Source organism: Botrytis cinerea, chromosome 15, assembly GCF_000143535.2.
Source record: "Botrytis cinerea B05.10 chromosome 15, complete sequence".
Taxonomy (NCBI): domain Eukaryota; kingdom Fungi; phylum Ascomycota; class Leotiomycetes; order Helotiales; family Sclerotiniaceae; genus Botrytis; species Botrytis cinerea.
The window spans coordinates 720,152-743,770 of record NC_037324.1 but is presented as its reverse complement, the minus strand read 5'-3'; the positions used below and the strand labels follow the sequence as shown (position 1 = coordinate 743,770).

Sequence of the window (23,619 nt, the reverse complement as noted above, 5' to 3'; positions counted from 1 at the left end):
ACGTAACATGTTCGAAAGGTATACTGCTGTCTAAACTTTTGATTCCCGTTCTGTTGCAAGATCCCAAACTCCGAAATCCCCTTGATGCCTGCCTGGAGTCGCGTGGAACATATGTAATATATGTATGTGTGTGTGTATAATGACAAGACGGAAGTAAAAAGATAACAAGAAAAAGTGTTCAAAATAACACAATGAGCTAAGGCAACCTAAGGAATAGGAAAATCCTAGTCTCCATCTCGTGTTGCATTTGAAGAATTCCCAAAAGTGCGATCCCTCTCCGAAGGACTCGTAGATGAGGTCGTTGAGCTCTTGGTAGTAGATCTATTTCTTCCTGAAGCATTCCCATTCGAAGATTGCGCGTGGTGTATGTTTGGATTTGAGATATCCGTGGTATGTGAAGGATTCTTCATCCAAACTTCTGAATTCGAATTCTCCGTGTCGCTCTCAGACTTCGGATACCGATTAACCAATGTCTCGATCTGTCTCAGCATATCGTGGATACGGTATGGTTTCGTCGTTACATCGTCCATGCCCGCTTCGATCGTGCTCATTATTTGGTCTATTCCAGAACCATATCATTGATTAGCTTGGTGTTTCCATACCGTCCATTCGAAGACCCATTTGTATCTGATCCAACCAATCTGAATGTATAGCGGAATGGGATGCACATAGTGGATATAACGAAAGAAGATAGATAGTTAGAAAAGTAAAAGCCTACCTTTCCTCGCATTAGCCGTCACGGCAATAATCGGCACATGTCCCCTTATCACCCCCTGAGCCTCCCACTTCCGGATCTGTCTTACACAGGTGATTCCATCCATAATGGGCATTTCTAAATCCATCAGTATGAGGTTTAGTGGTTGTTTCTGAATAATATATGTTAGCGATATCCACTAGCATTCTGACTACCAAACCACACTTCCAGCTGGGACTCTACATACTGCTCCACTAGTGACAGGAAGCCAAAGAGAAAAGGAGAGGTTAAGAAAAAAGAAAGTACATACTGTGTTCTCTTCCTCGCCACTTTCTCCAACCCAAAATGTCGTCTTTTTAAGGAATTCTAATGCTTCCCCACCATGATTTGCAACATTAATCCTATATCCTTCTTTCCTCAAACTTTTAACCAGCACTTTTTGGTTCAATAAATTATCTTCCACAACCAACACTTCTAACGCTACCTCCTCTCTTTCTCCACCGTCATTCTGATTTCCTTTCGCCCCCTTTTTACTACCTAAAGGAGGTATTCGAGAGCTCATTCTCTTAACCGGCAAAGGTCTTATCGGAATCCTCACCTCCTCTTTTCTCACCGTCATCCCACTTACATTATTATGTAGCATATCTTCACGACTCAAACTCGATATTTCAAATCCACACGCCTCTCTGAGCGCGTCATCCCTCAACGCCATTTGTAAATCCTTTTTCATACCATCTTCTGAAGCTTTCAAATCAAGTGGTGGAGTCGTCCTTCTTGTCTTCAAATAAAATTGAAACGTGCTTCCTTTCCCCCGTTCGCTACGAACTCCAATCTCACCGCCTTGCATTTCAGTAAGTTGTCTCGAGATAAAAAGTCCTAATCCGCTTCCCCCATATTGCACGTGAGTTTTGGGAGACGCTTGCATGAAGAGGTGAAAAAGATTTGCTTTTTCGCCTTCCGAGAGGCCCCGACCAGAATCGGTGACGGTGATAGATATGTAAAGGACTTCCCCATCTCCCCATTCACCCTTTACAGTTTGGTCAGAGCTGCTTTGATGCTTAGGTACATATTCGACATCCGTTTTTTGGGAAGATGGCCTTTCGAGCGAGGCGGCCATGGTGACAGTTATCTGACGGACTTCCTCTGTCCGAGTGAATTTGATGGCGTTAGTCATGAGGTTCAAAAGAACTTGAAGAACTCTGCTTGGATCTAACAAGGTCCAATCTACTTTCAATTCTTCGATAGAATGATGTTGGACGAAATTTAATTTGGTGTCAGCTTGTTTGAGTTCTGATTCAAACATTTTGAGAGCGTTATGGATGATATGTACCGGCTGAGAAGCTTCGGGGGAAACAACAAGAAGGTTGCTGTCTAATCTTGAAAGAGTCAAGATATCATCAATAATGCGCTTTTGGTGCATGGCACAGTAAATGATTGTATCTGTAGCCTCAATGGCACTACTTATTAGATGCATTGGTGGTTCGGTGGATGTTGGTTCATAGACTTTCCCAGACCCACTGAATTTTTTAACTGAATCTTCAAATTCGTGCAGTGAAGAGAGTATTTCATCGGCACAGCCAATTAATGCTGAAAGTGGGTTGCGCATTTCATGGGAGGTCATGTCAATGAATCTCTCCTGTTGCCTCCTCATATCCAGGGCCTGTTCCATTTTCGCTCGTATTTGTTTTTCCGACCATTTTAACTCTGTAATATCCGTGATACAACTCATGATCGTGGAAACGTTGCCTTCATCGTCTAGATCCGGATATAGAGTAAGTAAGATATGAATTTCCCCCCACTGCTCTTCACCATCAGTATTTAGCTCCAGGGGTCTCCACGGCTTATCAATTCGTGTTTGAAATGTGACGGGCTTTTTCTCTTCAACAACCTCCGACCAAAATCTTGTCACTGGTTCGAATTCTCCGGCCACCAATACTTTCTCCCAGTCGACCTGCGAGCTTCCAATCTCTAATCTCGTCTGAGACCTCCAGAGATCGTTTGCTGTTATGGCAGTTCCATCGGTCTTTAGGATTGCGAGCCCAACAGGAATTCGTGTTGCAAATCGTGCAAAATTCTTTTCGCTTTCGGTAAGTTGCTGTGATAGAATTTCCCTATCTAGTGCCTCCTGTTTCGCAACTGCCAGCCTCCTTTCAATTTCCTGGCGTAGTATAATGGCAGAAAGCTGAGGAGTCGTCACCTGCTTTGACAGAATCTGGATCCATTCTTGATAATCTTTATCATAGGATAATCGAGGATTCAACGCAATGACAAGAAAAGCAAGAACACTTTGTGTCTCCGAATCCATTATCGGACTCACAACTACATTAGTTGGTTCGCCAAATCCTCGAAACTGTATGCCATCGAATACTTGCCTTACCTCAGAATCCACAGGCACTAGTATGCTTTCCATTGCGTCCATGGCTTGATTGAATGGCTTAGTTAACCAGGTCTGGTCACATGCTAGATCAAAACCCGAGGGTGCAATGGAGTGCCCTTCGGGTATGCCAACAGAGCCTTCAAGAACGCATGGTATAGGTGATGAAGATGCTGTTGACGGAGGTGGATTTGACTTGTCGGTTGATTCGGAAACCGAATATAACAAGCTAAAAGGCGCGTCTTTATCAGCCAGCTCAAGTCCTTGGATCAAATGATTCCAGAGATCACGAACACTTTGGGCTTTAGATAATTGTTCGCCCATAGCACGAATAACGGCCATTCGCCTGTGCCCAATTACTTGGCTTGTAGTCTCATCAATGGTTGTCCGTACAGCAATGACATGGCCTTCATTCTCACAGATGACCGGTATGAATTTATAAGTCAAGTAGGTTTCCTCTTCAAAGCCATACCGATGAATGAGAAGAAGGGTATCTTTCTGAACAATTGCTTTACCTGTCTCCTTTTGTGCTTTGATAATTGCGTCGAAATATTCGCAGACTTCTGGAAATCCAATACATATATTTTGCCCTTGTGAAACAGGGTGTTTATCACCAATAAGCTGGGTAAATGGTTCATTGTAAATAATGGTACTGTCATCCCCCCACAAAATCGAGGCCTATCTATTAGATCAGCCATGACGTCTCCCACATAAGCAACCGATGAACGACAACAAAAAACTGTTGCAGTCAGAAATTGTAGATAAAAAAAAACTCACTGGGCTTGGATCTGCAAAGCACAAGAGTACCATGGCACGAAGCTGCTTCGACCATCCATTCATCGGGCCCAAAGGACTTTTTTCCCAATCGATATCCACGGTAAATTGTTGAAATGGAGTCAACTCCAGTGTCCGCGGTTCTGATATCCAATCGAAATTCTTCCGTTTAGACTTCTTTGCACCCCCTTCACGTGTTGCTCCCAGCGTAGCTTGCCGATCCATGTTACCAGTTGCAGAACCTTCTTCAAACCAAAATGTCTCGAGTCTCAGCTGGTGATTTGATTCCACATGGGAATTGTTCCAGAGTATTAAAATGTATGGAGTCTACGAATGCAGCATTAACGCTCTGAAGCACAAGCCGCAATAGAGTATGGTATAGTATAGTATAGTATGTATTTAGTCGAAGTGGAACATCAGTGGCGAGCGTAGAATTATCCAACAATCAAACGGGTGGGAAACTTGAGATGATTGTAATGATAACAAAAATTGCCATGGTTGCATCAAAGCGATAACAGAACATCAAAGAATTCAGCTTGTCTAAGAATGTCAGTAGCAAAAAGGAGGTTACTTATTATGCGTGGCCATGGTGGGTGCGAGAATTTGGAAACTGGGAAAAGCACTAATGAGTGTTCTAGAGTGGCCTTAAGCCCAATTCAGTCGGAGTGTTCAGTCCGTCTCAAACCAATTCACGTGAATGGGGGGGAGGTTTGGATCATATTCCAAATTTACCCAAGGATCCACATGTATATCTACACAGAGTTCACTTTGAATTATAGATTTGATCTTGATAAAGTTGTTGATGCCAACTTCTTCGTTAACCGGTCAAAAAAGTTCTATACACAGATACACACAATCTTATTCTCGCAGATGATGGTAAGAAGTCCCAAGCATAAAACCAAGATTGGAAAGTAATTGATAGGAAAATAATTGATATAAGTAATATAACATTGGTCACCAATCCATCCGAAGTCTTCATTCAATCTCGTCAGTAGAAAGAACCGTTTTTCCATCATTGTTGAATGGGTGATCCTTCGAATAGCTCTCCTCATGAGGATGATCCGCTATACCAAATTTCAAATTATCCCCCTGCAAACACGAATCGCCAGACTGATACATCAAAGGATGAAAAAGATGTGAATTGCCAGCGGCATTCCGTCTTCTCTCTGTAATGATAGATATTGCATCGCCTAAAGTTGCCGGAGTATTGTGACGTCTAAAATCAAAACCTCGGGTTAAAATGTATCCTGCCCTTTCCGCCTTGGTAAAAGTTTGGTCGTAGAGATAGATGAAATCTAAAGGGTCATATCTCAGGAGATTTCCCACTAGACACCGGTACCATTCACCATGTCCCCACGCAATCTTCTCCATTGCTTGAGGTGTAAAATTGTACTGAGATTGGATGGTTGAATCCGATGGGAAAAGATCTAGTTCAATGAGCTTGACCACATGTTGTAGAAACTCATTGAGCTGCACTATTTCAATTGTATTAAATGATTGTATCAGACGTAAGCGAGGGTCAGATATGATCTCAACCGGAGGATTAAACCAAGAACCCATGCCACGGACGCCCGAGAGACGACCAGGATTGTATTGAACGTAGATTTCGTCGTGGAAAAGAATGGCGTAAGTCCAGTAATTGTAAATAGCCCGGCGCAGACGCTGCTGTTCATGAGACCAAAGAAATCTCCTGTCCTGGTAATCGAGACGCCATCTAAATTGTGGAAAGATCTCGACAAATCTAGAAGCAGCTTTGCCGAATTTCATCATTTTGCCCAATAACTGGGTCGACAATTGGGGCTCGTCTGGAACTTGTGTAATACGATCGACGGCAATATTTCGGCGTGCTCCTGTGCCGACAATACTTCTACCTTTCGTTGCATCATCGCTCATGACCAACTTCACCAGGCTAGGAATTGGACCATATTCATCATCAAAAGCTTGCCTTATGATGGGCATACGTCGTCCGCGTAGCGCATTATAATTCTTTTTGGAAGTCTGGGACAAATGAAGAATATCAACGAGGTCGGAATACTCGTATATTTTCTGTAGCAACTCGGTTGAAAGATTCGCGATAGACATGTTGAAGATATGTATTTGGTATGTTTGGGATATTTGTTTATTTTGTTTTATATGATGAAAGTGTTCTGAGGACATCGACAGATTGTCAGTATGTATGCTAAGAGACTTGTCGGTTCTGACTTTACTCACCTCTCTATTATGTCAGGTAAACCTTCCGCTGTAGGATGGCTGCCGGTTAACTGTTGTTAACTTTCAATTGCTTCAACTCTGCACCTCCCGCTCTATCAGCAGAGAGTCGATTAAATAGATTGAGCTTATCGGTATGTGATAAATGCTGCGCTGTTGAAGAGCGCGAACCGCAGTGATGGATAGATAACCACCAAACGGCAACAGATTTATAAGAACCTAGATTTGGAACACCCCGACATTGGGGCTATATGAATTGCAGGTAGCATCTTTCAAGCTTCTGCGGGTTGAAAATGACAGTCTAACCCGACCGAAAAGCGATTGATAAATCATGATGGACGTGGTTGCAGAGAAGGAAGCACAATAGAGTCAGGAAGTGATGATGTCTACCACCTCGCTTATGTAATAATTCGGATAGGGTTCTCTATCTGGGACCTCGAATACGAGATATTCTAAAGCATCATAACACTTCATAGAATCATTTTTTATATTCTATTATTCCACCCTGGAGCTATATTAATGAGACATAGCTTCTCTATCTGTGCTTGAGTGGTTTATGCATGGCTTAAATAAAGGTGGTATGTACGGATCAGCATGGCGCATAAATGAAACTAGCCTTAGGAATAGATATGTTCTTTCTGTGAAGCCAAGGAAGGAAGTACAGACTTCTGTAAGAGTAGTCACTCGACATCAGAGATTCTTAGAATTTGCAATCAAAATGAAGACGGATTTAGATTGTTTTGTATCTTGACTATAATAAGCTAATAAGACACCCCCGAAATATGCAATGTCCACAACTTCGCATGATTTGAAGATTCTAACGATCACTCTTCGCAAGATATGCGCTGCGTATCCTCAGGAATAGGCTTGTTGCCTATTCTAAACATTCTCCCCAACCTTTCAACTAGACTAGCTCACGATCGCTCATGAGTCCCACCCCCCGGATAATGCAAACTACACTCCTACCTCAGCAAATAATGATACCCCTTGCCCCAGGCCATTTACACAAATTGAGTCTCCATCATTGTTGACATATTACCACCGTCAATATTAGTGACCGGGATCTCATCCCCCATCACCATAACCTGGTCGTCTACCGCTTTCTCGTCAAACTTTGCGAGCATCCACTTCTTTGCCCTTGACTGATGTATCTGCAACATACTTGCCAAGTCCGTCTCTTCACTTCGCACCACCTTTCCAAATCGCTGTTTCTTAACCTTCCTAATACTATCTTCGTCATTCCAACACGCATGCTTGTCAGCAACGTAGATCTCACTATTTGCCTTGTACCAACTACTCAGAGCTGAATCCGTTTCGCTCTTGACAGGTCGAAGACTACCAGTTATAAAGGCAAGTATCCCGGCAAGGCGATTGCGGCAATCTCTAGAGGTGAGTAACTGTTTAATGCCAAGGTAAGAGTCCCCAACGCCCATAAGCATGATATTGTCTGAGTCGTAAAGTTGGATAAAATTGTCCCAAATATAGCAAACAAGATCTTTCATTTGACTTTCAAGCTCAGTCATACCAGGGTGGGGTGGGTAACGACTAGTGGCAGGGAGAGCAACGTCTGTGTTCAACGGGATGTTGATATCCATTACACCGATTTTATTCTCAATGGCCCAGGCGATAAAATCATTAACTGGAGGTTCGACCTAGACTTATTAGCTGGGCAGATGCTATATAACATAAAAGAGAGACTTACAACAAAGGCGTTATGTAAGGCGATTTGAGCTGTGTCTGGATCAGGGGAAGCATACAATGTCGGACTAAAATAATCAGCAGACATCATTAATAAAGATGAAGAGGGAGCTTACGGATCATGAACGATTATCAATAATCTCTTCGCAAGATTGATATATGGCGTAACCATAACTTGATTATCAAAGGATCTTGCTAGTTGGTGCCGTTGAATCCACAAGGAAGTCATCCGATAGTTAGTCTTCAATGTATTACTTTGTCCATTTCTGATTTGATCATCAAGACGAAGGGCTCTTCTAAATTTTGGGTCTTTGTAGTCAACGACTCCAGATCGCATACATTGCCAATACTCAGATTGATAGTATTTGACTTCTTCGAAAACTCCGGCAGCAGTTCTATTCAACGGTGGAAGAGGAAGTCTAATTGGTGGTTCTCCCATTAAAGTTTTGGCGACTGCAAGAGCAGATTGTGAGATTGCTGCTAAATTATAACCACCCTCGAGACAGACTGCCACCTTCCCATCAGCAAGAGACATGAGCATATGGGTCATGTGAGAATAGCAGGCTGGTGTTACAAAACATCCTCCAAGTTCGTCTCCCGCGGCAGCGTCAAATCCTGCAGAAATAATGACAAGGTCGGGATCGAACTCTTGGGCAATAGGCATAACGATCCTTTGGAATGCTGCCATGTACTCCCCATCTCCCATACCTTGAGAGACCCATCCGATATTGACATTCTTGCCAAGGCCGGCTCCACGACCGACTTTATCATTACCACCGTCGGGAAGACTAGGATCATCAGGCTGACCGGGATAAAATTGGCCATTGTCATATACATGAAGTGAGATATATAAGACGTTTGGATCGTCATAAAACATGTTCTGGGTGCCGTTTCCATGGTGAATATCCCAATCCAGAATCAATACCTTTCTACATATCTCAGGATAATCTGCCATACAAACTTTAGCAGCGATAGGTACGTTATTGAAGACACAAAATCCTAGCGCTTCATTCTCTTCGGCGTGATGTCCAGGCGGTCGAATAATGGCAATAGCATTTTTTACATTCCCCACAACAACGTGTTTGCAAGTTTCTATCGCACCACCTGCGGCGACCAGTGCAGCGTCGTAAGTACAAGGTCCAACATAAAGTGACTTTCGACCAGTATCATATCTTTGATTTGCTTCGCGCAATTCTTCAGAAGTCATGCTTAACAAGGATTCAACCCAGTCATAGTGAAATGCAGTATGTGCCAGGCAGATCTCGTCCTTTCGAGCTAATCTTGCCATGATACGCTGCATATACTTGTTAGGTGATTCCTTGAGAATTTTCTCGACATTTTCCGCATTGCCAGTATAGACTAAGCCAGCGTCTTTAAAGGCTCTCATTATATGTTCTATCCGTCGAGGGTCTTCTGGGTGTGCCGTATTATCTGAATAGTCTCCAGAGGTGTGGAGCTTCATTCGATCGTCATAACAAACCCCAGAAGGGAGATATGCTTGGCGTGGCATAGCTATGATCTTTGTATCTTCTGATGATGATGATGATGAATATATTTCATCCTCTGGGTCATGATAATCATAAGTGATAGTCATGTCTTCCGTGGTAGTTAGGACTCTGGGGTCAACAAATCCATTACCATTGCCGTTTGACAACACCGCGTTGATAGATCCTGCATGGACATTTTCATGAAGTTGAATCTGTTGCTGCTGTAAATGCAAACGTTCCTGTGTATTCGGCTGCATATCTAGATCACTGTTTGACCGCAGTAACGGGGGTCCTAATGTGTCCATTATTGACTGACCAACCCGTCACCAGGACTGCTATTCAGTAGATGTTGAAAATAAACAACTGAAAGGTATGGCCTGTCATGCAAGAGGCTAATATCATATGACGTTAAACTGAAGTACAAGCCCTCAAGCCTAGTAGCAGGCAAGGAGCTCTTGGGGTACGAAATACCAAGATGCTGAAATACCGTGGTATTTCTCGATATTGCGAGAATAGAAGATCTGGCCGGTGGAGGTCAAGGAACTATGAACCGTCAGAAGATCTGTAAGTTTATTATGCAAAGCTAAAAGGATAGAGAAACCGGAACGCCGAAAAGTATGATAGGATTGGATAATAGGGTCAAAGAAGACGTAGAGCTGGATCATTGTGGATTGATCCACTCTAGAACAGTGGGAGATACTTGGGGATGTGATATAGGAACGGCCGGATAGACTACATATACACACCATCACCCAAGAATCTTGACGGTGCACTATTCCCATACTCCGCAATGAGGTTTGGATTGTAGGTGAATAGATACGAGAATGAGAAAGGTCATGTGACCGAATGTGAGGGAGGGGAGGACAGCCATAAGTTCTTTGATATCTTTTGTGAAATATAATAACAGAGTTGTGCTTCTATAGAGGTTTCTTGAATGCACTTGATCCATACAAGCCAATGATTACGGAGTGCGAGGAATGATTGTTGATTGAGAACAGAAATGAAGTATGTAGACTTACCGAGACAATGATGGATGGGGATGGGATATGGCGGTTATCCGAAAGAAACAATAGTTCTCAGGTATTGGAAGCCGAGAATTATGTGACAGTGTGGCTGGCGGTTCGAATGTTTAAAAAGAATGTTATTCCGAGCCCGGAAATTTAATATTGTCCAAGTTCACGAGGTTATGGATGGGGATTGCTTGTGAAGTTGCAGGAGAAGGAGAGATGGATTCCAAGTCGAAGCACCCGAGCCGGTGAAATAATGCGGCCTGGAATTATAGGCAAAAACGTCAATATTTTAAGTGCCCTCTAACATAGATAACATCGGGACATAAAAAAAAAATATTTTTTTAATATTCGACATTAAATCAAGCAATCGTGATTTATTAGATTTAAAACCAGACACAGATATCCAAAGGCTTTTGTTTTTTTATTTACGCTCATGAACACAGGGCATTGAAGGGTCTACTGATATTACGGATTACCGACGATCGAAATGTTAGTATATAAATATCTGCTCTAGTTTGAGTGGTTTCGTGTACCGCTTTTTGGTCCATACGGAGGGAGGGGCTGCGACTTCAAGAGAGGTTCTAGCCCAATGTAACCCAATGTAAATCCAACCAAAGATTTCTTACTTCTCCATAGTTTGGGCCCCTTTAGGGACTCTCATAGCATGTTCATTCGGCAATTGCTTGCATTCTCATTTAAGCTTGGATATCATAGCGAGAGCGATTGTAAGAAAGCAAACGTCCTGGGTCTTTAATCCGATAGCATGAATCGATTTGAAATACATTGGCAACGAAGGTTACTTTCTCTATTCAGACATCGACGGAGTTCGTTATATTTGAAGTTCTTAGTTTAAAAGAAAAAGCCAATGAACACGGCGGCACTACTACTACTCCTAACATACCTTTTGAAATGGCATCGGGTCAAGGGTGGGAAGACTTTGGAAGCGGAAATCGTGGTTACATAATTCACATCAATATCAGAACATGTGAAATGCAAGAACTTCACATAAAGACAATAGCATGTTCTTGAGCTTGTTTTCATTCTTAACGCTATCATAAGGCATTTATCGTTACTCGGTAATAACTATTCATTTTAATGAAATTTGGCATCTGACATGGTATCAGAGCTTGCCTTTCAAGAATTCTCTGCCAAATGGTGGTCAGAGTCTTGACTACTTCCTAAAGACTGAGCAAAAATCTCCTACTGCTTGTTATCAACCTTGGAGATGTAGTGGAGGAGATCAAGGACACGACGAGAGTAACCCCACTCGTTGTCGTACCAGGAAACCAACTTGACGAAGTTTGCGTTGAGGGAGATACCAGCCTTGGCATCGAAGATGGAGGAGTGGTTGTCACCGTTCATGTCAGTGGAGACAACATCGTCCTCAGTGTAAGCCAATATGCCTGTGTTACGATTAGCAAATTAGAGCCGAAGAAAGAGTAATGGAGTAACTTACCCTTGAGAGGACCATCAGCAGCCTTCTTGATGACGGCCTTGATCTCATCGTAAGAAGCACCCTTCTCAATGCGGACAGTCAAGTCAACAACTGAGACGTTGGCAGTTGGAACACGCATGGACATTCCGGTGAGTTTGCCGTTAAGGACTGGGATGACCTTTCCGACAGCCTTGGCAGCACCGGTGCTCGATGGGATGATGTTTTGAGCAGCGGTACGTCCTCCACGCCAATCCTTAGCGGATGGACCATCAACGGTCTTTTGGGTAGCGGTGTAGGAGTGGATGGTGGTCATCAAACCTTCAATGATGGTGAACTCATCGTTGATGACCTTGGCGAGAGGAGCCAAGCAGTTGGTTGTGCAAGAGGCGTTGGAGATAACATCAACATCACCAGTGTAGGTCTCGTTGTTGACACCCATAACGTACATTGGGGCATCGGCAGAAGGAGCAGAGATAACAACCTTCTTGGCACCACCCTTCAAATGTGCCTTGGCCTTCTCGGTGGTGGTGAAAACACCGGTGGACTCGACGACGTAGTATGCCTCAGACTCAGCCCATGGGATGTTGGCTGGGTCTCTCTCGGTGTAGAACTTGACCTTCTTGCCATTGACCTCCAATCCATCGGCAAGGACCTTGATGTCACCCTTGAATTGACCGTGGGTGGAATCATACTTCAACATGTATGCCTGTGCAAAACATAAATTAGCTCGGGTCCTTGATATCTGCGGGAGCTCCGATAGCGGAAACTTACGGCATATTCAGTCTCGATGAAAGGGTCGTTGACAGCGACGATGTCAATGTCATCATGCTCAATAGCATTTCTGAAGACGATACGTCCGATACGTCCGAAACCGTTGATACCAACTTTAGTAGGAGCCATTCTGAGAACGATGTTAGAAGATGTTTGAAGAAAGGTCTTTCGACTTGTTTCTTGGGCCAGATAGCTTGGAAGGTTAAAGACAGCTTCGGATGTGTCCGTTGCAGCTACAGATGGAAAAGGGATGACGGCGGGATTGAGCTCGAGATGAGAAAGACACAAGAACACTTACTTGTATGATTATTTTGATGATTCTTGAGATGACTTTGTCGAGGGAGACTTGATTGTTTATGTAGGAAAAGGAAGAAACGGAGGGGAGGGGGACATATAGTTGGTGGGGTCATTGTTGAATCAATTTTACGGTAGCGCCCCTCCTTTAGCGTGGAATGAATGTATGTGGACCGTGCCGTGTATTGGATGATCTGGATTTCTGGATCCATCCCTCGTCCCTCGTCCCTCGTCCCTCCCCTCCCCTCCCCTCCCCCTTCGTCCCTCAAATAGTAATGGTGATTCACATGCTGGCTCGAGGCTGGGTATGTACTAGCTGCGTGTGCACTCTGCAACGCCAAGATCATTGGTGAAAGTCAGTGTTCCCTTCTCGAAGCATGAAGTACCTACGTGTTACTCCTGACGTGCTTGGTTTCGTTTGAGAGGCTGGCGTTAATGCCCAGCTAGGCATTTAGTATGAAGATTACTCTATATCCCTAGTCGTCACAATCACGACAAGGTTTGCTGCTCGTATGGTGGATGATAAACTTTCATGGCACTTGGTGCTTCTGTGTCCTGTCTAACAAGAGCCTGCGTGCGAGCGTGCCTACTGATAAGCTTTGCGCATTGCACGCTTCTATGTGTATGTGCTCGACAAGCTTGTTGGGTATAGCTGTGCCGTGCTTGGATAGGTCGGTACGAAGCAGCATCCAAACGGGTGTCCAGACAGGTGCGCAACGGCCACTCACACATCAGCCGTTTACAACATCGTTACCGCTCCTACAAGTTACCGCTCGACTCCTCGAACCTCTCGAGCCCCTCAATTGCCATAGGTTGATATCTTGATGTATCGGAATCCGTCGCTCGATTGCTTGTAGACCACGGCAATCCGGGTATGCTGAGCGAGACACTCTATTAACGTTTATCCGCGTTATCGCGATCCGAGGCGAAAGAATCTTGTTCTCACGGAATATCTGACGCTCATGGTATTTACAGACACGATACATAAAGTCTATACATCCGGACATCCAGAAGTCGTGCAATCTCACCCCATCTTAGCATCGTAGCATCGTAGCATCGTTCAAACCTGCGCCTCTCGGAGTTCTTGGTCTTCGAGTCCAAAGCATTGCTCTCATACCGGATTGTGTCAGCCAACACTGAAGCCAATGAATCACTCCACTCACCCAATACACGTGCGGCGTCGAGATTTTCTTCTTACATGATAACCGTTGAGTGAGTCAAATGGCTTTATAATAAGAGTTCTAATCATAACGTTAATCAATTTCACATCATCTCGTAAATTGGTGAGGATGAGATATTGAGCTTTGCTGAATAAGGGATTAAACCTCTCGACTCCGTTCTTCTGCGGCCTCATTTTCGGACTTTTTATTTTTCTCTGACAACGCCCCACGCACGATGGTACGGTGGCCAAATGGTGAAAAGCTTGTGTTTGAAGGGTTGTTGAGAAAACGGATGCAGAGAAGGCTCTTGTTTGTCTGCTTGTCTGCTTGTCTGCTTGTGCATCGTGTGTTTGTTCTATTTGTGCATGGTTACAAATTACTGAGGCCGTGGTAGTCGTAGAGTCGCCAGCCGTGCCAGCCCACACCACTGCGCTGCTTGGAAATGTATGTACAGCACCTCGATCGTGCGTCGAGAAGCTCATACTACCCATCCTCACACGCTTCCAGCTTTCAATTTCCAGACAGAGAAGATAAGCAGACGCCAGCGACTCGAATATTATAAATAGAAACTATCACAATCAAACGGCCATTCAAAGTCACGTTTCTTCGGTTCACAGGACTGCCCACCTCAAGGCGTACATGCGAAGTAGTATCGAACTCAATCCTCACTCCCCTCGATCTATCCAAAGCAAAACTCGGGTCTCAAATCGTCTCTTTCTATTTCATTCGCCCAGGGACAACTTCGATGGCCACTAGACCTTTGCACCCCAGGTCAACAGCTGTCGAAGGATATATCTCGGGCTAGCAACCATGTACCCCACAATTGAAGAACTCGTCCCCCATCTCCAGGTGCGGAACTGACATCAATCTGCAATCACATCTACAGTATTTGATGAAGAGACTTCGAAAATGATATATTTGGTATACTCCGCAGAGCTTGAAGACGGCGCCGGGTTATCCAAAATGCTACGGTGTCGATGTACCTGCTGACGAATGATGCAATCGCCAGCCGCGGGATCTGTCATCCATGCCGTCGGTAAACAAATTTATTTTGTTTTGTTTTTTCCTCTTGCTCGATATCGGAACATCTAATCATATCATGACGAACGAATGATGCCACCATGGCTGGGTACGTACCTCGAAGTGCATGCAAATGGATGTCCAATTCTACAAAGTCCATTCTTCGGAGAGCAGAACTTTTATATCAATCTCTCAATATCCGATACTGTTTCATAGCAACCCCATCATCCAATCGACATTTGATAATTTATAAACGTGCAAAAAATTTAATCATGGCCAACCGGATGACGTTGATTCGTCAAACCCAAGAGTCTTGAATATCAACCAAATGAAGTTGCAACGAGATCAAAAGAGCTTCAATCATGGCTTAGTAACTCATCATTTATTCTAAACCAGAAAAATAACATACTTCATATCCCGAGGACCTCAAATCCCCCAAACTTGAAGATATAAACTTGCCACGTGACTCTGCAAAGTGGACCTCTAGTTCGCTTAACGAAAAGCATCTCCAAAGTCATCCGATGCCCCATCCTCCACCACCCATTCCAACTCGTACGTAGCTCTATCCTCTACAATTTGTATCAACACTCGTCCGCACGCATAACGCCTCTCGAAATCTCCAACCCATAATCCTCCTCGTCGCAAACATGCTCCGCACATCAATTGTCCGCGCCGCCACGGGCTCTGTGGTTCGAAACCAGGTTCGATGTGCTTCCACTCATGCGATCAGTAATCCTACTTTGGCCGATATCGAGAAGAGGTGGGAGGGTATGCCCCCGCAGGAACAAGCCGAGCTTTGGATGAACTTGAGGGATCGCATGAAGATTAATTGGGCCGAGTTGACTTTACAAGAGAAGAAGGCTGGTACGTGAGATTCTTTTTTGGGTGGGATATATGGACTTTACACATGAAGGTTTTGGGAAGGAGGTAGATGCTTGATAAACTGCAGAGAGCTATATTGGAGACAGCTCATATCATGAGTTGATTGGGAAGGAGGTTGCGGAGCTATAACATACTGAGATGGATATGGAGATTGAATCTGAAATCGAGATTGAGGGAAACAACGAAGCTAACAGATATTGTAAACAGCTTACTACATTGCCTTTGGCGCCCACGGACCACGAGCTCAAACCCCCCCAGGAGAAGGATGGAAGGTCTTTGGATACACAATGGGTGGAGTTGGTGTTTCCCTCGCTCTTTTCCTCACCATTAGATCATTCGCAAAGGGAACTCCATCTACCATGAACAAGGAATGGGAAGAGGCTACAAACGAATACTTGAGAGTATGTATATTTTTTGTCACTCCCACAGATCTCATGCCCAACCGGGTTCTCCGTTCTTGAGCTTGAGATTCATCCAAAATATACAAGAATATAAAACTAACACTCTCCACTACAGGCACAAAACTCCGAACCCATCAGTGGTCTCTCCTCCGAAGGATACTCTGGCCCCGGTCAAGTCCAATCTGCACCCAAGAAGAACTAAATTCTCCCTCATACCAACTATACATAATGCCAGAAAAGAAAAGAATACATACCCTACTCGGAACGGTGCTATTCGAAAAAACTACCTGCATACAAACTCTTATTTCTTTTGTTGGATGGATGTGAGCCTGGAGATGGATGGAACAGAAATCGAATGGGATCTGCATGAGATGATGAAGAGGGGAGATTTCTTGTAAAGGGGATCTTGGCGGATGGAAAGCATTGTTTTGTGCATAGAATTTAGGGGTGGGAAAATAAATCCGGGGGTGGGGAGAGAGACGTGAGCGAGGGAGATGAAAGATCCAATTTTACAATGAACTTTTTTGTACAACAGTTCGTGAATGATTCCATGTTTTTTTGCGTGCGCATGCTTAAAAGACCTGGCTTTTGTGAATGCTTGGATTGGGTAGATTGCAAAGTTAACTGATTTCAAAACGGGACTGCGTTTTGCATATCCTCAATCTGTACATCGTAGTTTGTTGCTATACACGAACATACGCACATAACAGTGAGAGCCAAATGCCATTTCGCCATTTTCATATCTAGATACCAGCCTATTTGCTCATCATCACTATTACCTGCTTCCTGCTTCCTGCTTCCTGCTTCCTTTCTTCCTTGCTTATATCAAAACCCCTCATGCATGCATGCACACGCGCCGAACTCCCTCCCTTTCCTCCCTCCGTACCTCTACAGTGAAATCCTGCATATTGGAGACATGCAAACGGTGAATCGAACACGAAATTGGGGATGGGATCAAATCCAACCATAGATACCAAAATCGGAATCGGAAGCAGATTATTACAACTCGTCCTCCTCCCTTCCCAAAAGCAGATATGAGATTATTCGTTGATTTCTTTTTTCGAATCAATCGATTAATCGGTCTTGATTTGTTACCCGGGGTTTTCTTCTTTGCTTTGCGTTCTTTTTCTTGCTTTTGGTGCATTGTGATGCAGGGCTTGCTTTAGTTTGCTTTTCTTTGCTTTCCTTTGCTTGGGGATTGGTTATTTTGGGATGCTGAATGATCAAATATTGTATGTGCGGTATGTGATTGAGAATCGAAAAACGAGAACCAATTCCTCCATTTCGCATTCTACATCTCACATCCCCCTCTCAACCACAACCCTATATTCCTGGAAACTGACCATGGACTTGTCACCATCACCATCACCTTCACCTTCTTTCCCCTCCTTCCCATCCTTCTGCTTCTCTAAAATACCGTTTCGCTGTTTCCAGAGCTCTTCTTCGAGCTCGATTGCTTCTTCGAAGATGTTTCTTTGGTTGCGTGGAAAACAGCGGGGAAGACGCGTTTCACCCGTTCCATCTATTCCTTCGTTTTCTATATTTATGGAGGATGTAGATGTAGATTCGAGACCCTTGACAAATGCTTCATCCACAAGGACATAGCGGATATTAGGTGACGAGGGACCTATGAACATAATTTCTTGCAAAACGTTTTCCATAATGGAACGGAGACCTCTTGCTCCGATGCCTGTTCCTTTTTCTCCTTTGCCTTTGTTCTCCTTAGATGAAGGAGAAGAGGAACCGTAGAGAGCTCGAGAAGCAATGGCTTCTAGAGCCAATTTAGTAAATTGGAGGATGATACCATGAGAACCATAGGTTTCAAATAGCGCAGTGTATTGTTTTACTAAAGAATTGCGAGGTTCCGTAAGAATGGATACTAATTGAGGAAGAGAGAGGGGAGAAAGCGATGTAGTTATTGGAATTCTGCCGAGTAGTTCGGGTATGAGACCATAGGCTTGGAGGTCTGTGGAGGTGGCATGGACAAGGATATCCTTTTGGTTTTCTTTTGATGGGTTGGAGGAAAAGAAGGACGAAGATGAGGAGGAGAGGGAAGAATTAAACCCGATGGATGAACCGGTTGAAAGCCGTTGAGAGATTATTTTCTCGAGCCCAATGAAGGCGCCGGCGAATACGAAGAGGATATTTGAGGTGTCAATCGTATATTGTTCGCTTCTAGCAGGGGGACTTGCTTCTCGGCCTCCACGATCCATGCTTCGGTTTGAGTTGGAAGCATTTTTATCAGATTTGGCGTTTACAGTGACCGTGGTTCCTTCAATCATTTTGAGAAGACCCTGTTGGACACCTTCGCCTGACACGTCACGGCCATGGGTCATAACAGCCGGTTTGGCTAATTTGTCGATTTCATCGAAGAAGATAATTCCCGTTTCACACTTTTGAATGGAATTGGATGAAGCCAAGAGTAAACGTTCAATGGATGATTCAATATCAGTTCCAATGTAGCCAGCCTGGGTTAGGGAAGAACAATCGACTGTTGCAAAGGGAACTTCGAGGACACGGGCTAGAGTCTGGAGTATGTAGGTTTTCCCGACACCGGACGGTCCCAATAACATGAGATTTGATTTCTCAATGATAGTACGATTTTGAGACGGGTCTTCTAGTGGTCTGGAACCTAGCTCGGGTTCTTCTTCATACTCGCGCTCACGGTACGAAGCATTCAGGTCGGCAGTTTGAATGGCGTGACCAACGTATTCATCTGGTGTGATGTTAATTTCAAGATTCCATGTGAAGTGTAGGAATATAATTACTGTCAACAGGATGACTACTACGCTCCCGTTCATATAGATGCCTCCTACTATACTGGTCCCTCCTTTCCTGTTCCTCGGCTTCCTGTCTTCTCAACTCTCGAACCCGTTGATAATGATTGTAAATAGCCACACATGTGACCTTTTTGGCTCTATCTTGTCCAACAACGAATTTATCCAAGTGGTTTTTCAACGACAAAGGGGTGAGGGTTGGAACCCCATGTTTAGAAGCCTGCGATAGGGGACCTTTTGTTGGAGCACCTGGCTCGTATGATGAAGTCCAACCTTGTCCATCATAATCAGAGCGTCTGAACTGTGCATCTCGATAACGTCTAATGGATGATACATGAAGAGACCGGTGGCAAGTTCTTAGGAGTCGAGGATTGGAATGGGAGATCCGGTTGAGTCCCGACATCGGGGACATGTTGTTGAAATGTATTTTCTCATCTGGGCAACAAATGGCCGTAGAATGGCTTGGGCATCAAAGAACAAGATTATCTATCAACTCTGATCATAACATGCTAGAAATCATTTGAAGGGTTTGAGGCTGTACAGCGCAATGCACGTGAATGATTGACATCGGATTGCGCGAGACAATGATGTCGATATCGGCGGCACTACGGCAGCCGACGCTATGAACATCTTGTTGCGGGGTGAGAGTTTTCTAATTGGTCCAAGCTAGCTGTTAAAAATCTGGAGTGTGTGGACTAAAATGGGAAGTGGGATGAAAGGGATGAATGCTAATTTGAGTGACGGGTGAGTGAAGAGAGGAAAGAGAAGGAAAAGGGTTATTTATAAACTTTGTTATGGTTTTTGATTATGGTTTTTGATTATGGTTTTTGATTATGGTTTTTGATTATGGTTTTTGATTATGGTTTTTGATTATGGTTTTTGATTATGGCTTTGATTTTGATTTCATACCTATTCGTCTCTAGTATCAAAGCTACGAAGAAATCGCCTAGCATTTCAATACACACAAATACAAGTAAAAGAACTTTCTACTGCCGATGACTTCTCCCATCGCTACGTTGTCTTTGCGAGTCTTCACACACAAGCTCATTGATTGCATGGAAGGGTGCACGAACGGTTCAAGAATGGTTCGTTGATTTTCTCATATGACAGGGATCGACGTCACTAATGCCAAACACGCCCGAGCAGGATGGCTTGCAGGCGTTTACAACAAGGTCCAGTCAGGTCAGTCCTCAGTCCCCTCGTCCCTCGTCCCTCGTCCCTTCGCCCTTCGCCCTTCGCCCAGAATTCGCTTCACTCTGCTTTATCGCTGTTGTTGCTAGGCAGGGTAGATACCTAAGCTCGTAAGTACTTCCCAGGTTTAGTTGGGCTTTGCTTCAGGCTGGAAAAGGCGTGAAATGGTTAAATTCCTCAACAAGTTCTTCCAGAAGTAGAAGCATTGGCAGATCCCTAGGGAGGGAGGGAGGATAGGGAATCAATTCAGACAAATCACATACACCAGGCAAATCATTTCCTGCATTATCGATAGCCACTTGTTACTCGTACAATGGCGAGAGAAGAAAAGAGAAAAAAGAGCAAAAGACCCCGCATGTGCAAAGGATTTCTCTCCAAAAAGAAAATACCATAAGTTGAATGAACATTTTCCTTTCTTTTCTTTTCTTTTCTTTTCTACCATCACTCGCGACTTTTCTCTTCGTCTCTGCCCATCTCAACTTGCATCGTGTGTTAAGCGCCCCTCCCTTATCTTGTTTGCGCGGTTGCACGAGAGCTAAACCATACATACCATCATACCCCCATCATCATAGCTCCTCAAATCCGGAGAGTGCTAGGAACTAGGTAGGTAGGAACTTACTAGCTCGACTTTCTCCAATAAAAGACTAAATTAAATTCCCCAGCCTCATACAATCTGTCAAAAACATCACACGCAAGAATGGCTAATGTAAATGAACTGGCAACTACTTCAATCATGGAGAACGCACCACCCAAGGGAATCCCAAATGACGGAACTGGTAAGCTCAACGATCCGAGACTGTTCTCCATATTGACCAACTTAGGCGTTATCCAACTTGATCCATGGCTCGAACCATTCAGAGATTCTTTGAAACACAGATTCTCAAAAGCACAGCAATGGATTAAAACCATCGACGATACCGAAGGTGGTATTGAGAAATTCAGCAGAGTTTGTCAAGCTCCTATAGATCCCTTGGCCACAGCTAACCATACCAGGGTACCGAGAAGTTTGGATTTAATGTCGATAAGAAGAACAACATTACATATAGGGAATGGGCTCCGAGTGCGTCACAAGCATTCTTGATTGGCGATTTCAGTATGTCTCTCCCTCTTTCATAACTCTCGGGACGTCAAACATTAACATAGTGCAGACGATTGGAACCGCGAGTCTCACCCTATGAAGAAGGATCCTTTTGGAGTTTTCGAAATTGTTCTACCTGCAAAGAATGGCAAGCCAGTTGTCGCACATAATTCTAAAATTAAGGTAAGCTGCTCTGGCGATATTTGTTTTACTACCCCTCACTGACCCCACCAGATCTCTATGATTACACCTTCCGGCGAACGAATTGAACGAATTCCCGCATGGATCAAATATGTCACACAAGACCTCTCCGTCTCCCCAGTTTACGATGCTCGATTTTGGAACCCACCTGAGTCCGAACGATATGTCTTCAAGCACCCCAGACCAAAGAAGCCAGCAAGTGTTAGAGTATATGAGGCACACGTTGGTATTTCTTCCCCGGAACTACGAGTTTCCACATACAAGGAGTTCACCAAGAACATGCTACCAAGAATAAATCATTTGGGTTATAATGTTATTCAGCTTATGGCTATCATGGAGCACGCATATTATGCCAGTTTCGGTTATCAAATCAACAGTTTCTTTGCTGCAAGCAGTCGATATGGTACACCTGATGACCTGAAAGAGCTTATAGATACCGCACATGGACTTGGGATCACTGTGCTGCTTGACGTGGTTCACAGTCACGCTTCCAAAAATGTGTTGGATGGGCTCAACGAGTTCGATGGAACTGACAGCTGCTATTTCCACGAGGGTCCTAAAGGAAAGCATGAGTTGTGGGATAGTAGACTTTTCAACTATGGATCTCATGAAGTCTTGAGATTCTTGCTCAGCAATTTGAGATTCTGGATGGATGAATACAACTTTGACGGATTTCGATTTGACGGTGTTACGAGCATGCTTTATACCCATCATGGAATCGGCACGGGATTTTCTGGTGGTTACCATGAGTACTTTGGTCCAGCTGTTGATGAGGACGGTGTCGTCTACCTCATGATTGCCAATGAGATGTTGCACCAACTTTATCCAGATTCGATATCTATTGCAGAAGATGTTTCGGGAATGCCCGCTCTGTGCTTACCATTAGCACTCGGTGGTGTAGGGTTTGATTACAGACTTGCTATGGCCATTCCTGATATGTGGATCAAGATCCTCAAAGAAAAGAAGGACGACGAATGGGATCTTGGAAATATCTGCTTTACTTTGACAAACAGACGTCATGGTGAGAAGACCATCGCATACTGCGAGAGTCACGATCAAGCATTGGTCGGAGATAAGTCCATTATGATGCACTTGTGTGACGCAGAGATGTATACAAATATGTCAAGACTTACAGAGTTCACGCCAATTATCGAGCGTGGAATGGCATTACACAAGATGATTCGCCTCCTGACATCCGGTCTTGGAGGTGAAGGTTATCTTAATTTCGAGGGTAACGAATTCGGTCATCCAGAATGGCTCGACTTCCCTCGTGAAGGCAATAACAACAGCTTTTGGTATGCACGTCGTCAATTTAACCTTCCAGATGATGATCTTCTTCGTTACAAAGCATTGAACGAGTTCGATTCTCATATGCAACATCTTGAAGAAAAGTATGGATGGTTACACAGCGATCAAGCTTACATTAGCTTGAAGAATGAGTCTGATAAGGTCATTGTCTTTGAGCGAGCTGGCTTGTTATGGATCTTCAATTTCAACCCAACACAAAGTTTCGTAGATTACAGAGTTGGCGTGGAACAAGAGGGTACTTACAAAGCTGTTCTCAACACTGATACCAAGGATGTTGGAGGGTTCGAAAGAATCGACTCTTCAACACGCTTCTTCACAACACCTTTTGCATGGAACGACAGAAAGAACTTTATTCAAGTATATATTCCAACCCGTACAGCAATCGTAAGTTTTCCCTCTTCAAACAGCTGATACGAGAGACTAATGGTATATAGGTGTTGGCACTCGAATCTACACTATAAATTAGTAGGAAAAAAGGCTATTCGGCGGGCAAGCAGGTTTATGGAATGAGTAAAATAAATCTAGAGTTTATGACCCAGAGATTGGAGAAGGAAAAATTATGACAATTCTGCTTTTTCAATACCTCTCCACGTTGATAGATTTATTTTAGCTATGTGAGCGAGCCTTTGCAGCGAAGAAAAAAATAGATTTTTTTATTTTCTCCCCCGCCAATCAAAAAAAGAAATAATTTTGGTGGGATAATGAATGTGTGTGATTATGCTTCGTAAATCCAACCAAATAATACTACACATGTAATAATTAAGTACCATTTGGTAAAACCAAGGCGTGAACTGAACAGTTGTCTAATCAATCCATAATGTACGGTTTTCCAAGATTTGGTCTCGTCTCTCTGATA

At 43.8% G+C, this 23,619-nt stretch overlaps 7 protein-coding genes across 8 annotated transcripts; 2 read left to right on the top strand and 5 right to left on the bottom strand.

Moving 5' to 3' along the window:
• Positions 1-24: 24 nt before the first annotated feature.
• On the bottom strand, positions 25-4,533 carry BCIN_15g02150 (hypothetical protein). Its single transcript, XM_024697469.1, has 4 exons — positions 3,846-4,533; positions 1,005-3,746; positions 719-866; positions 25-559 (listed from the first exon to the last, which is right to left on the bottom strand). Exons 1-4 carry the CDS (start codon positions 4,065-4,067, stop codon positions 225-227), a joined length of 3,447 nt encoding a protein of 1,148 aa, XP_024553284.1. The 5' UTR covers positions 4,068-4,533; the 3' UTR covers positions 25-224.
• Positions 4,534-4,605: 72 nt separating this feature from the next.
• Positions 4,606-6,522, bottom strand: BCIN_15g02140 (hypothetical protein). Its single transcript, XM_024697468.1, has 2 exons — positions 6,054-6,522; positions 4,606-5,989 (listed from the first exon to the last, which is right to left on the bottom strand). The coding sequence occupies exon 2, from the start codon at positions 5,922-5,924 to the stop codon at positions 4,818-4,820; it is 1,107 nt and encodes a 368-aa protein (XP_024553283.1). The 5' UTR covers positions 5,925-5,989; positions 6,054-6,522; the 3' UTR covers positions 4,606-4,817.
• Positions 6,523-6,740: 218 nt separating this feature from the next.
• Bchda1 lies at positions 6,741-10,448 on the bottom strand. Its single transcript, XM_024697467.1, has 4 exons — positions 10,255-10,448; positions 7,865-9,778; positions 7,753-7,816; positions 6,741-7,702 (listed from the first exon to the last, which is right to left on the bottom strand). The coding sequence occupies exons 2-4, from the start codon at positions 9,538-9,540 to the stop codon at positions 7,052-7,054; spliced, it is 2,391 nt and encodes a 796-aa protein (XP_024553282.1). The 5' UTR covers positions 9,541-9,778; positions 10,255-10,448; the 3' UTR covers positions 6,741-7,051.
• A 735-nt stretch (positions 10,449-11,183) lies between these two features.
• On the bottom strand, positions 11,184-13,012 carry BCIN_15g02120 (hypothetical protein). The gene is made up of 4 exons (XM_024697466.1): positions 12,750-13,012; positions 12,452-12,581; positions 11,702-12,386; positions 11,184-11,648 (listed from the first exon to the last, which is right to left on the bottom strand). Exons 2-4 carry the CDS (start codon positions 12,578-12,580, stop codon positions 11,446-11,448), a joined length of 1,017 nt encoding a protein of 338 aa, XP_024553281.1. The 5' UTR covers position 12,581; positions 12,750-13,012; the 3' UTR covers positions 11,184-11,445.
• A 2,228-nt stretch (positions 13,013-15,240) lies between these two features.
• On the top strand, positions 15,241-16,777 carry BCIN_15g02110 (hypothetical protein). Its single transcript, XM_001549496.2, has 3 exons — positions 15,241-15,789; positions 16,015-16,208; positions 16,324-16,777. The coding sequence occupies exons 1-3, from the start codon at positions 15,573-15,575 to the stop codon at positions 16,408-16,410; spliced, it is 498 nt and encodes a 165-aa protein (XP_001549546.1). The 5' UTR covers positions 15,241-15,572; the 3' UTR covers positions 16,411-16,777.
• Positions 16,778-16,918: 141 nt separating this feature from the next.
• Bcmcx1 lies at positions 16,919-19,667 on the bottom strand. The gene is made up of 2 exons (XM_001549495.2): positions 18,977-19,667; positions 16,919-18,924 (listed from the first exon to the last, which is right to left on the bottom strand). Exons 1-2 carry the CDS (start codon positions 19,395-19,397, stop codon positions 17,507-17,509), a joined length of 1,839 nt encoding a protein of 612 aa, XP_001549545.1. The 5' UTR covers positions 19,398-19,667; the 3' UTR covers positions 16,919-17,506.
• Positions 19,668-19,814: 147 nt separating this feature from the next.
• Bcglc3 lies at positions 19,815-23,451 on the top strand. Of its 2 annotated transcripts, none has more exons than XM_024697464.1 (7): positions 19,815-20,779; positions 20,839-20,952; positions 20,998-21,122; positions 21,170-21,269; positions 21,325-21,437; positions 21,489-23,147; positions 23,198-23,451. In XM_024697464.1, the coding sequence occupies exons 2-7, from the start codon at positions 20,874-20,876 to the stop codon at positions 23,222-23,224; spliced, it is 2,103 nt and encodes a 700-aa protein (XP_024553280.1). In that variant the 5' UTR covers positions 19,815-20,779; positions 20,839-20,873; the 3' UTR covers positions 23,225-23,451. The 2 variants fall into 2 exon arrangements, with proteins under 2 accessions (XP_024553280.1, XP_024553279.1); XM_024697465.1 differs by having other exon boundaries at positions 19,815-20,783.
• The last annotated feature ends 168 nt before the right edge of the window (positions 23,452-23,619 follow it).

Coding starts and splice junctions, on each gene's coding strand:
- BCIN_15g02150 (XM_024697469.1), bottom strand. CDS start 4,067: ATGGATCGGCAAGCTACGCTGGGAGCAACACGTGAAGGGGGTGCAAAG. Junction 3,747..3,845: donor GCTTTGCAGATCCAAGCCCA/GTGAGTTTTTTT, acceptor TCTAATAGATAG/GCCTCGATTTTGTGGGGGGA. Junction 560..718: donor GACGGCTAATGCGAGGAAAG/GTAGGCTTTTAC, acceptor GTTCTGGAATAG/ACCAAATAATGAGCACGATC.
- BCIN_15g02140 (XM_024697468.1), bottom strand. CDS start 5,924: ATGTCTATCGCGAATCTTTCAACCGAGTTGCTACAGAAAATATACGAG.
- Bchda1 (XM_024697467.1), bottom strand. CDS start 9,540: ATGGACACATTAGGACCCCCGTTACTGCGGTCAAACAGTGATCTAGAT. Junction 7,817..7,864: donor TTGATAATCGTTCATGATCC/GTAAGCTCCCTC, acceptor TGATTATTTTAG/TCCGACATTGTATGCTTCCC. Junction 7,703..7,752: donor CCTTACATAACGCCTTTGTT/GTAAGTCTCTCT, acceptor TAATAAGTCTAG/GTCGAACCTCCAGTTAATGA.
- BCIN_15g02120 (XM_024697466.1), bottom strand. CDS start 12,580: ATGGCTCCTACTAAAGTTGGTATCAACGGTTTCGGACGTATCGGACGT. Junction 12,387..12,451: donor TCATCGAGACTGAATATGCC/GTAAGTTTCCGC, acceptor TGTTTTGCACAG/GCATACATGTTGAAGTATGA. Junction 11,649..11,701: donor TGCTGATGGTCCTCTCAAGG/GTAAGTTACTCC, acceptor ATCGTAACACAG/GCATATTGGCTTACACTGAG.
- BCIN_15g02110 (XM_001549496.2), top strand. CDS start 15,573: ATGCTCCGCACATCAATTGTCCGCGCCGCCACGGGCTCTGTGGTTCGA. Junction 15,790..16,014: donor TTTACAAGAGAAGAAGGCTG/GTACGTGAGATT, acceptor TATTGTAAACAG/CTTACTACATTGCCTTTGGC. Junction 16,209..16,323: donor CTACAAACGAATACTTGAGA/GTATGTATATTT, acceptor TCTCCACTACAG/GCACAAAACTCCGAACCCAT.
- Bcmcx1 (XM_001549495.2), bottom strand. CDS start 19,397: ATGTCCCCGATGTCGGGACTCAACCGGATCTCCCATTCCAATCCTCGA. Junction 18,925..18,976: donor TAGTAGTCATCCTGTTGACA/GTAATTATATTC, acceptor ACATCACACCAG/ATGAATACGTTGGTCACGCC.
- Bcglc3 (XM_024697464.1), top strand. CDS start 20,874: ATGGCTAATGTAAATGAACTGGCAACTACTTCAATCATGGAGAACGCA. Junction 20,953..20,997: donor AATCCCAAATGACGGAACTG/GTAAGCTCAACG, acceptor TGACCAACTTAG/GCGTTATCCAACTTGATCCA. Junction 21,123..21,169: donor GTATTGAGAAATTCAGCAGA/GTTTGTCAAGCT, acceptor TAACCATACCAG/GGTACCGAGAAGTTTGGATT.